Below are 12593 nucleotides of genomic sequence, written 5' to 3' on the forward strand. Positions count from 1 at the left end.
ACTGGGCATCATTTAATTAATTTTCAAGATAACATTTCGATGGATATTTCCAGAGAATATCAGTAAAAACTACACATTGGCATTTTAAAGGCTAATCTGACCCAGATTACTAAAGGATGTTGCTTAACAAGCATGCAAGATACTATCTACTAACACTTTTAAGTTAGATGAAAGAAAATAAATATTAAACAAGCTTGTCTAACAAGCCATTTTTTGTTTAATTGATTTAGTCACTCAGCCTGATGATCCAAAGCCTTTGAAGCTCTGATTCTTGTGACCGAAGGCCTGTGATGGATTATCTGTTCCCTGCAGTTACAAGAACTGTAATACCTCATTTTATTTTCAGCATGCTCAGATTAAAATGGAGGTCAGAGGTCAGTTTGAGCCATGGAACACTTTCTGACCTTCTGTTTGGTAACTTTCTGGCTGCACATGAGAATAAAATAAATAAACCAGGCTGATAATCTTATTTTTAAGTTTTCTGAGAAACTTTATTTTCCTTCTCTGCTGCATTTCTCCAGCATCTCCTGTCAAGTTTAGCTTTACAGTGTTGTTGCTGTATTTTTTTTGTTTCTGTGTCTTTAAGGCTCCCCAAAAGACACCATGTACCCAACATGTGTTTGAAAGCTGCCATGCTAGCTCCAAAGAACGCCTGATGCAAATTTACTTTACAGTACGGAACAAGACAAGCTATGACTACTAATGTTTCCTGCAGCTCACTGAGCCATTTTTCTGTATTCTGCTCAGCTAAAGCTCAATCCATGCCCTCTTATTGTTCATTACACCTCGCTCAGACTCATGCTGCTGCTCTGTCTGGATACTGTTGCTTTACCCACAGTTACCAGTTTTAGAGAAACATGGCTTTATTCATCAGACTGGACTGGACAGATGTATCTGACTGGCAGCCCTCAGATATAAGCTGAATCTGTGGGGAGAGAACAGCGACAGACCTAAGAGACTCGGAGAATGGCGCGGTTATTTCCAGAACCTGAGGAATGCCTCACCTCGGGGCTTATCATGCACAGCGGGGTCTGAGCATTACTGGGAATTGATCTGGAAGGGAGAAAACTTCACTCAGCTGCAGTCCTGACTCATGTGGGCATAAAGACTAGTCAGGAAGGTTTATGACAAAATTAGGGTCAGGAATGAAAAGCAGTTCACCTTAAATGTAACGTGCATGGGTGATGTTTTTCTGTGGGCTTGTTGATTTTGTCATTTCTTTATTATTTTGATCATTTTCAGCATGCTTTCATTTATTTCTCCTTGTGACGTGGTTCTGTGAGTCCTCCAGCCCCCTCGTCACTCAGCTCATCAGCTTGTCAAACCATCTCTTAAATATTTATTTATACGTTTTGTTGCAGACTCCCCATGTTTAGTTGTCTCTGTGTCTGCATTTTGCATCTTTAAAACATCCACACATCATGGCAGTTTGTTGTTTTTGCCCTGATTAAACAGAAAACTTCAACTCTGCGGATTCTTGACAGACTGATTGTGTTTAACAGATCTGCGACAGTCATCCTGGATACAAACAGCCTCTCTGTGAGGTGCTGTGACTCCGAATTAGAGATGAGGGAGCATCTCCATCACTTTGGAGGAGCTTGGAGTAGCCACTGCCCCTCCTCATCAAAAGGAGTCAGGTGAGGTGATTAGAAAACCTAAATTGGATGTTGGAGATTTCTGGGCACATCCCACTAGGAGAGGACCCCAAAGTCTAACCCCAAAGCTGGAACATACCTAGGAATCCCTCAAGAGGGAATGGGGAGTGATGTTATTAGGAGGGATGTACAAATTTCCCTCCTGGATCAGTTTAATCCAAGATTCCCCCACATTAAAGGTGCAATATGGAACAGTAGAACAAGGTTACCAGCTGTTGGGAAACCGAGATTCACTGACAACACCTGAAACTTTTTATTTGGGTCCATCTTTTGAAGGCTTCACCTAAGCTCGCTCTGGTTTTAGATCTTTTACGGTCGCTCCTCTTCTAAGAAGGATAAATATTTAATTATATTTTACTTAAAACACAGCTATTAAAGGAAATTTTGCACACCCCTAAACACCCCGTGGAGGTATAATTCTTTAAATATATAACTTTTTATTAAAATTTTCCATAATCAACCTCCAAAACACTATGGTGAAATCTTTCACGTTTCTAAGTTCTCTGGCTGTCCCCCTAGTGGACATGTCTTTGAACAATTTTGGTGAAAATACACAAAAAATAAATAAATCACGTGTTATGGCTAAAGAGGGATAAAAACCTTGCGAAAATGAGAAGAATTCGTTCACAAAAAGGTTAAAGTGTCTACATATCCCGACACTTTGTTTTGGTTCTGATTATTTCCCAGCTTCCTGTTGAATTTTGAAGCACCAATCATGCACCACTGCTGTGTGAAATCTGCATGATTCTGTTTTTGATTTAAACAGAAAAAATGCATGCTGTAGATATAATGTTACAGTTTTATGTAACAAAAACGATGTTACCCTGTAACATTTGGATGGAAGTTTTGCATTTTGTTTCAATTTTAAGTAATCTAGAACGCATTAAAGCGGAAAACTCGTCTTTTTGTTTCTCTGTCTACTATTTTAATGTGAAAAAACTTGTAAAAACACATAGAAGGGTCTGGAACGGTCTGATTGGGGAGTGTATGAAGCCAGAAGCTGGAGCTCCTTGAGAGGAACCTAAACTCGGAGGAGGCGTTTCCGTGCGCTGACGCTAGGAGCTGTCCGTGGTGCTGAAGCCTCTCTCTCCTCTCTCCGGCAGCCCACAGCCAGCTCTCCGCTCTCCGCGCGTCCGAATGAAAAAGAGACCTCTGCGTTTCACCTCATTATCCCTCTTCTGTCTTCACTCCGAGATTAATTACAGGAAGCAGCCCGACGGTCCTCGCCTCGCTTCGCCTCGCCTCTTTTCCCCCACTGGAAGTATTTTTTCATCATTGTTATTTTTGTTAAACACACGAACGAGCTGTTTCGCACGGCAGAGCGCGACTCTCGACTTCAGCAGACATGTGTGTGAGACAACACCGGCAATTCACGACTCTCTTCTTGTGCGCGGCTTTGGGTCTCGCCGCCGTCGTCGCCAACATCCACGCACAAGGTAAGAACTTGGCTCTGGCTCGCACTTTGTGGAGCTCCCTCTTTTGTTTCAGCACACACAACCGGAGCTGAGGTTTGAAAAATACCAGCCAGCTCTACAAGTGAACGTGTTTAAGCTAAAGCTGTGAAAGCGGGATATTTTAGGGGTGAATCAGGAATAATTACAAGTTATAAATCCGGAGAGTAGACAGAGTTCAGGTGTTTGTTACATAACAGTACTTAGTTAATCAATACAATGCGAACACGCGCCACGGAGAGGGGGAAACTTAATAAGACTCAGACACAAACCTTGTTATGAACCAATTCCATCCCATAATGTCATCAATTACGTCTTTTATTTCCCTTTATTAAACAGTTCGGAAGTGACTTGTTTGGGCTCCCAGGTCTGTGTGACAGACGGGCATCCTTAATAAGACTCTAATCCGCTGGAATGGCGGAAGATTATTGACCAAGCTGTTTGACACAGTTGAGTGGGAAGCGGCAACAGATTCGTGCTCAGTGGCTTTGTCCTAATTATTTCCCTGTTGAGGGTCTGCTGCTACTTGTCTTTATCATTATAGTTATACCTTCTGCCTGTCACTGCATTAAAGTGAGTTTCAAAGGTTAAATACAAAAATAAAGGCATAAACCATCTTCTACATCTATGTCACGGTAACATTCTCCACTGCTTGACATGTCTTCATTCAACATTGACTCATTTTCCTTAAAATTCAAACATAATCTATCATAACCCATTTCTTGAAATACAAACCAAGCCTCATTTTACTCTTTTACAAATGTTTTAATGACAAAATGTTGAAAATTAAAAAATAAATAATAATAATAAAGCCTGGATCTAAACCTCCACTAACCAGCATCCAGAGCTGCTATCTCCCTCTAACTAGGGTCAGTGCATCATCAGCTTAATCCAGAATGCTCATGAACTTGTTTTATGTTCAGCAGTAGAACACAATGCACTGTTGTTTACATATCTGAGCGTTTTCCAGAATCACACATATCGTAAACCTAAAGGGAAATATCAGTTAACTGCTTCCGCCAGTGCTTCCTGGCTCACAATAATTCACACTAGGTGGAAATTTTAATTTCTGATTCTGGTGGGTTTGATGGATTTTTGTTCTCATGAGGGTTGGATGCATAGCTACTCGTTTACAGGAATAAATGAGGTTTTAGTTTAGAAAAGGCCTCCGTGCCTTATTTGTTTGTTTGTTTGTTTGTTTGTGAGGCTTGTTGTCATGAACTTGTTTTAAGCAGCAGGGAGTACAGCAGCAGAGATCAATCTAATTCTTTATTAGAACGCTGAGGGACCTTTTCGTGTTATGTTGTTGTGGAAACGATCACTCCAACGAAGTTATCGCACTAAAAGGTTTTTAGTTATAGGGCTTTCTTGATAGCTGAGGTGATTTCTGATTTTCTGCTCTTTGTTACACAGAAAGAAGCTTTTTTTAAATTTAGGCTTAGAATTTTTTAGTAACAGGCATACCTTATGATGGGATTATGTTCATTTTCTGTCTGGATTATTATGATGAAACATTTAAAACCAATTAGTGTCAATTTGATACATTCTGAGATTTTAAAGTGATAATTATTTTGCTATTAAACTTTTATATTTTGTGGCACATTATTCAGCCTGAATAAACAAATCCTAAACTCTGATCCTGGACTGAACACCCATCTATCTTCTCTTGTCTCATTTCTGGTAAAAAGTTGAGTAAATCTGTACATATTTTTAAAAACATCTCATGAATAATAAAATTTCAGTTTAACATAAACATACACTGGAATATACATATATACATGTATATACATATATAAATTACAGGTTCATGATCAATGGTGCACATACCTAAATCCTATATTAAAATAAAATAAAAAACCTGGTCAATATTTTGATTGAAACTCCTCAAAATTGCAGAAAATACACATTGCAGTTATTACCATGGACCATGTTGCAAATAATATTTATTTATAACATTTTAAAATATTGCTCAAACATTTGGCATAACTATCCCGCTGTGCAAAGACATAGTTTGGACGCCCTACAGACGTGGTCTGGATCGACGGACTCAATGGACACGCTCTCCACGTCCATGTGACGTTGACCGTTTGCAGGGATATTTTCATTTCTTTGTTCATTTAGTGAAAAAAATATTTTTTGTAGATATTTTATCAAGTATAATTTTGATTATCGTCTCTTAGAATGTGTAAAGCACCACACGCAACAGCATAAAAATACTCAAGCAAACTAAACCTTTTGTTGCATTTTTGAAAGAATAAATTGCCCATTAGTTATTCCTCAGACCCTCATTTAAGCTTTAAAAATGCCAGTGCAGTTGTGTGGAGGTCCCTTAATTGTCTAAATGTTGCTTGTCTTTGTCTCAGCCACGTGCACGTGGAACACTTTGTGATGCCATGGAGATCATTTTTTAATAGCGGCAATTTGTGTGGGATAATTTACCTTGGAAAGAATGTATTTCACATTATAAAAGGGTGGATAATACAAATGGAAGCATTAATATTTAATGTGACTTAAACAGTGCCTGTTCATGTAAATGAACTTTTCTAAACTGGAGGTAAGAGTTGAATGATTTATTCATTGAAAGACATATATATTTTTTCATTTTTGCAGAATGTTGTTGCTAAATAACAAGTCACATGTTGCTCTGAGATGCTAGTGTAGATCAATACTCATCGACTGGGACAGGGAACATGATGGAAAGAGCCAGAATTTGTCATTAGAGGTCTAAATCTGATTTACTCTCTAATTTTGAGAGGGAATAAGCTGTTTGCTGGGAAAGGTTGGGTTTTTATGAGAAATGGCTAAATAATTTACACTTTCTTCATTTTAATGTACAACAAGACTAAAGAATAAAAATATTAGTAAAAATTAAGTGTAAAAGTGTGAAAACAGACGTGGATTGAGACATAATTAGAATTCAGCTGTCTGTCTTCCTCATGCAAAAGGATTATTATCACTTGGTAAAGATTTGTGGGAGGTTTATGTGTCCTCCTTGACATGTGAGCGTGTATGTTATGAGTTCAGTAAATCTCTCCTGTTTTAAAGCTTGAGGTTTTCAGATGACTTTTTTTAATGATTACAATTTGTTGAACCAGAATCTGGTTTTTACGCATTCATGTTTGGCATTTATACGGAGGAGGATCAGGGCAATGAAAAAAAAGAAAAGAAAAGAGAAATAATTCTGACTTTAATCTCAGAATTCTGACAATCTGAGCATTCTGAAGTTTGTTCTCAGAATTGTCATTTTAATCTCCGATGTTTGTCATTTTCCTCAGAAATCTGAAAATTCTTTCAGAACTCTGAGAATTTTTAAAATTTCTGATGTTTGCCCCCCTCAGGATTCTCACTTTAATCCCAGAATTCTGACTCATTTTTCAGAAATCTCAATTGTTACAAACCCTTAGATGTTAAGTCGTTGTGGCAGAGGGGTAACATAATAACTGGTGTGGAGAAAGGGGGGAGTGTAAATAAAATGTATTTTATTTACAGAGAGTGAACACAAAGTCCTTGACTGCATTAACGACTAAATGAAAAAGGCACTAAACATAACTAAATGAAGGTGACGGGTAGAAATCAAAACACCTGAGGCAAAAGGCCTCAGGGAAAAAAATCACGAGAATATCACAACAAACGTTGAGACAAAGAACGGTTCAGAAGATCTTTCATGGATGTAAAAACAAAGAGTTGGAGTACCCGGCCCGGAGGGTTACCGGGGTCCCACCCTGGAGCCAGGCCTGGGGTTGGGGCCCGTGAGCGAGCGCCTGGTGGCCGGGCTTTCACCCACGGGGCCCGGCCGGGCTCAGCCCGAACCAGATACATAGGCTCATTCTACTGTGGACCCACCACCCACAGGAGGAACATGAAGGGTCCGGTGCAGTGTGGATCGGGTGGCAGATTGAGGCGGGAGCCTTGGCGGTCCAATTCCCGGACAAGGAAACTGGTTTTTGGGACATGGAATGTCACCTTGCTGGTGGGGAAGGAGCAGGAGCTTGTGGCAGAGGTTGAGCGGTACCGGCTAGATATAGTCGGACTCATCTCGACACAAAGCATTGGCTCTGAAACCCAAGTCCTTGAGAGGGGTGGGACACTCTCCTTTGCTGAAGTTGCTCTGGGTGAGAGGCGGAGGGCTGGGGTTGGCTTTTTGTTAGCCCCAAGACTCTCTGCCTGTGTGTTGGGGTTTACCCCAGGGGACGAGAGGGTAGCTTCCCTGCGCCTTTGGGTCGGGGAACGGGTCCTGACTGTTGTTTGTGCTTATGGGCCAAATATCAGTTCAGATTACCCACCCTTTTTGGAGTCCCTGGGACGAGCGCTAGATAGTGCTCCATCACGGGACTCCATTGTCCTGCTGGGGGACTTCAATTCTCACGTGGGCAATGACAGCATGACCTGGAGGGGTGTGATTGGGAGGAACGGCCCACCTGATCTGAACTCGAGTGGTGTTTCGTTATTGGACTTCTGTGCAAGCCGCAGTTTGGCCATAACGAACACCATGTTCAAACATAAGGATGCCCACTGGTACACTTGGTACCAGGGCAGCCTAGGTTGCAGGTCGATGATAGACCTTGTAGTTGTATCATCTGACCTGCGGCCGTATGTTGTGGACACTCGAGTGAAGAGAGGAGCAGAGCTGTCAACTGATCACCACCTGGTGGTGAGTTTGATCAGGTGGCAGGGGAAGATGCTGTGTAGACCTGGCAGACCGAAACGCATAGTGAGCGTCTGCTGGGAACGCCTGGCAGAAGAACCTGTCAAGACGGTCTTCAACTACCACCTCCGGCAGAGCTTTGACCGCATCCTGAGAGCAGTAGGGGACATTGACTCTGAGTGGGCCTTGTTCCACTCTGTGATTGTTGAGGTGGCTGTTGCTAGCTGGGGTTGCAAGGTCTTGCAAGGGTGATGGAGGGGTCATGGGAGTTTGCCCAACCAATCCACATGTGTCCCACTTCTGACACCAATTGTAGCGACCCCGAGCATCTCAGCGGCAGGTTTATAGTCCCCAAATCAACCAGCAGGAGGCAGTAGAGGTTCACACAGACCTTTATTGGGCTTTTTCTTCAACGCGTTGTAACGCTACAGACACCGATCCTCTGCGATTGTTGAGGTGGCTGTTGCTAGCTGTGGTCGCAAGGTCTTGCAAGGGTGATGGAGGGGTCATGGGAGTTTGCCCAACCAATCCACATGTGTTTTGTGGATTTGGAGAAGGCTTATGACCATGTCCCCAGGGGCACCCTGTGGGGGATGCTCCAGGAGTATGGGGTGGGTGGCCTTTTGTTAAGGGCCATTCAGTCCCTTTACCAGAGGAGCGTGAGTTTGGTCCGCATAGCCGGTAGTAAGTCGGACCTGTTCCCGGTGAGGGTTGGACACCGCCAGGGCTGCCCTTTGTCACTGGTTCTGTTCATTAACTTTATGGACAGAATTTCTAGGTGCAGCCGTGGTGTGGAGTGTGTCGAGTTTGGTGGCAGGAGAATCTCATCTATGCTTTTTGTGGATGATGTGGTCCTCCTAGCTTCATCCAGCTCTGACCTTCAGCTCTTGCTGGGTAGGTTCGCGGCCGAGTGTGAAGCAGCTGAGATGAGGATCAGCACCTCCAAATCTGGGACCATGGTTCTCGACCGGAAAAGGGTGGCTTGCCAACTCGGTGTCGGGAGAGAGGTCCTACCTCAAGTGGAGGAGTTTAAGTATCTTGGGGTCTTGTTCATGAGTGAGGGTAGGAGGGATCGGGAGATTGACAGGTGGATTGGTTCAGCATCTGCAGTGATGCGGACGCTGAGCCGATCTGTCGTGGTGAAGAGGGAGCTGAGCCAGAAAGCCAGGCTCTCGATTCACCGGTCGATCTTTGTCCCAATCCTCACCTATGGTCATGAGCTTTGGGTAATGACCGAAAGAACGAGATTGCGGATACAAGCGGCCAAAATGAGTTTCCTCCATAGGGTGGCCGGGCTCAGCCTTAGAGATAGGGTGAGGAGCTCGGACATTCGGGAGGGACTCGGAGTAGAACCGCTGCTCCTCCGGATCAAAAGGAGTCAGTTGAGGTGGTTTGGGCATCTGGTCAGGATGCCTCCTGGACGCCTCCCTGGGGAGGTGTTTCGGGCATGTCCTGCCGGCAGGAGGCCCCCGGGTCGACCCAGGATACGTTGGAGAGGTTACATCTTCAATCTGGTCTGGGAACGCCTTGGGGTCCTGTCGAATGAGCTGGTGGAGGTGGCCGGGGAGAGGACGGTCTGGAGCTCCCTAATTGGGATGCTGCCCCCGCGACCTGGACCCGGATAAGCGGAGGAAGACGACGACGATAACAACAAACAAACAAAAAAATGCTGGAGCTAAATAACTAGAAAACAACAAATCTCGGCGGCTAATTCTATCCTAAATATTATTCTAAGGACTAAACTTAAAGTGAGCTCTAAAGCTGAAAAAGGGAACTGAAATTCAAGCTAAAGAGCAGACAAATGGATTTATAAAAGAAAACGGTTACTAATAACAACAGGATTTACCAAAAAAAAAATCTATCAGAAACACTGAGATTATCAAAGTTTTTATCCTACTCAAAAACCGTTTGCTGCAAGAGATCCAAGGACAGAGGAGAGAAGAACAGGGTCTTAGGCTGTGGTTCTCTCCCAGAGAACTGAGAGCTGCAGTCTCTTAAGCCATCAACTCTCATCAGCTGACGGCTTTCAGCTGGGGTGCTGAAGGCGGGCGAGGTGGAAGTCAGCCTGACGGAGGACCTGTCCAAGGTCCTGAACAGGAGAAGGGAGCAGAACTGGGCCATTCAGGGTGCGGGAGCCCAGGATCCGTAACATCAATTGAATCTCAGATCTCTGACTTTTTTTTCTCTCTCAGAATTCTAACTTTTATCTCAGACTTGGAACTTTTCCTCTCAGAATTCTCTCTTCAATCTCAGAATTCTCAGACCTGCTGGGGTGTAGGGACTGAGAAGATCACCAAAGTAAGATATTTCTTTTATGAGATAAAATTCAGAATTCTAACATAAAGTCAGAATTATTTTCTTTTGTTTTTCTTTTCAGTGCCCCGAATCCTCTTCCGTACTTTAAAGATGTAAAAACATGCACATATTTTGAGTGGTGGGTAAATGTTGCTTTCACAACCAGGAGAATCCTTATAAAAGGAGAGGTTCATATAACTGAATGTTCTCACTTGATGAGCTTTTGTAACAACACCTGTTGCCACTTCATGAAACATTTTGCGAGCACTTATTTATTTATTTTTGCTGTAATTGTCGTTTATGTGACAGGTTACAGCAATAGCTTCCTGTCTTCCATTATTGAGGACACTTTTCAGAGATGTAGTTGGAATGACGGGGGTTCAGACCGCAGACTTCTTCTGGTCTGATTGCTGCTTTGAGCTCTCTGCAGGGAGAGAAAAAATAATCTGAACGTCCTATAATTCCAGGGGAGGTAACACAAATCATTCAACACCTGTTTGTTGGATTGCCAGTTATTAACTTCATCAAGGGCTATTCAGCATCTGCACGTTGTCATAATTAGTTTAACTTTCCCAAGGCCTGTCAATGGTAAATGAGAATCATTATGCCAGAATGCCCCTCTTCAAGGCTTGGCGCCTGCCTGCCTCAGCCCCTCTCTGTGCCTGTCTCGGTCTCTTTCACTGCCTCCTAGGTGGAGCTCACAGCTTGGCTGAATGCGACTCATTTTCAACTCTTCATGTGCAAATGTCTCTCCCTCGCTCTCTGAGAATGTTCTATGCATCCTAATTTGACTCATTGCCTCATATATTTTCTTCCTCCATAAAAGAAAAAAAAGTGGCAGTTTATTTGCAGAGGAGAAAGTCTACATTTGGAAGGATCTTTTATGAATTTTGGAATTATTTTCCTGAGAATGGTTGGTTTTACCCCTCCCACAGGAGAATAGATTAGTGTGTGTTCACTAAATCAGCTACATTTGAACGAAGTCATGCTTACGTCTTGGGCTTGGATGTTTTTCTGTTTACTTACTCTGTGGTGTCATGCATATTTGATGAAAAATTACATTTGGCACTTTCTTCTAATACGTACTGCTTCATAAATAATTCCAGAAAAGCAGTTTTAAAGCAACACTTAGGAGTTTGAAAGCTTAAATCTATTGCTTTCAAACTGGTTTTAGTGGTTTTTGAGTCATACACTTTTAGCAGCTTCACATTGGACAGCAGCAGTCTGTAGCCCTCTGCTGTCCAGGAACTGCACTTGAGAGTTTTGTGCTTCAGGTAGAAACACTAGTGGCGCTTTCACATCTGGGTCGGCACAGACTTGTTCTGGTAGGATAAATTGTGTTCACATCTGGGTGTACTGAGAGTATTTCATGCTCAGACGACCATTTTTTCAGACCTCCACCACTGACAGTTTGCTTGGAGCTGATCTAACCCAACATACCCACTGCCAACTTACTGGCCAGCTGAATTTTTGAGGGAGCACTGATTGCTGAGTAGAATCAGCCAGCAGGGGATACCTGCATGCATAATTCATTATCATTCTGGATGCTGGGGAGTAAACATCTCTTGACTGCAGCTTCAGCCGCAGCAGCACGAGGACGGACTGCTGTGAGAGGAGCACAAAGCAGTCTCAGTGAGAGAGAGAGAGAGAGCTGGAAGAATATCAGAATCAGAGTCTCCAAAGGCTACACTGCTCTTGGCTGCATTTGTTGTCTAACTTAAAAACAACACGGACTTTGTGCGTCTTTAGCTCTGTCCATGTGCTTGGAGATTTCCACATTCCAGTGAAGGCTGCGTGAACAAAACCTGGTCATGTGCGACCAGGCCGACCCACCAAGACTGAGCTGGACTGGGCCAGATGTGAATCCTCCATAGTAGGAAGTCTCTACATGCTTTACGGCTGTTAGCATTCAACTCCGCTGGTAGCTACAATAAACAATAGCAGTTAGCTTTGTCAGTTCGGCGGCTGTCAATGAAAAGCAGCAGAAGAAGAAAATGTTGAGTGTTTTTGACATCATGGCACATACTGGAAGTAAAAATAAGAGGCTAAGATATTTTCAGGTGGAGCAAAGAACTAAAATCAGAGTGAACATTGCCGCAGCCTACAGTAGTTTGGGGGAGCTAAGGGAAGCTATGAAATCATGGTGACCTAGCTTTGTTGCTAACGGACTTGTGTGTTAGGATCATTTTACTTTACGGCTTATTTAGTGTCAGTTGGCTCATGTAGCATTAGTTTGTTGTTATCACTAGGTACAGCAGGCTGCAGCAGAATTGTTAACAACAGTTGTAATTCCACTATCAACCAGTAGGAGGGAGTAGCCGGAAATGTGTTTAGTGTTACTTTAATCCAGTGAAAATTTTCAAATTGATGCATTCGAGTTCATATTTTGCAACTAGCTACAGGGCTTTTATCAAAATGGCTTTGCAAGAAATAAACTTATTTAAAGATGCTACAAACAAAAAAATAAATAATTAAAATAAGTAGAATTTTGCTTATTAACTGATTTATTTTCTGAAATAAGATGTGGGAGAAAATTTTACTTTCGGA

At 42.7% G+C, this 12593-nt stretch overlaps 1 protein-coding gene across 3 annotated transcripts in view; it reads left to right on the forward strand.

The window, feature by feature from the left end:
• Nucleotides 1-2683: 2683 nt before the first annotated feature.
• Nucleotides 2684-12593, forward strand: part of LOC107386594 (seizure protein 6 homolog) — a 140820-nt gene continuing 130910 nt past the window's right edge. For 2 of the 3 annotated variants that reach the window (XM_070555733.1, XM_070555734.1), the window contains exon 1: nucleotides 2684-3091. In XM_070555733.1, the coding sequence (XP_070411834.1) occupies nucleotides 3001-3091 (91 nt within the window). In that variant the 5' untranslated portion in view covers nucleotides 2684-3000. The remainder of the gene's footprint in view (nucleotides 3092-12593) is intronic. The other variant, XM_015961102.3, reaches the window with a different exon arrangement.

Source organism: Nothobranchius furzeri, chromosome 10 (genome assembly GCF_043380555.1).
Source record: "Nothobranchius furzeri strain GRZ-AD chromosome 10, NfurGRZ-RIMD1, whole genome shotgun sequence".
Classification (NCBI taxonomy): domain Eukaryota; kingdom Metazoa; phylum Chordata; class Actinopteri; order Cyprinodontiformes; family Nothobranchiidae; genus Nothobranchius; species Nothobranchius furzeri.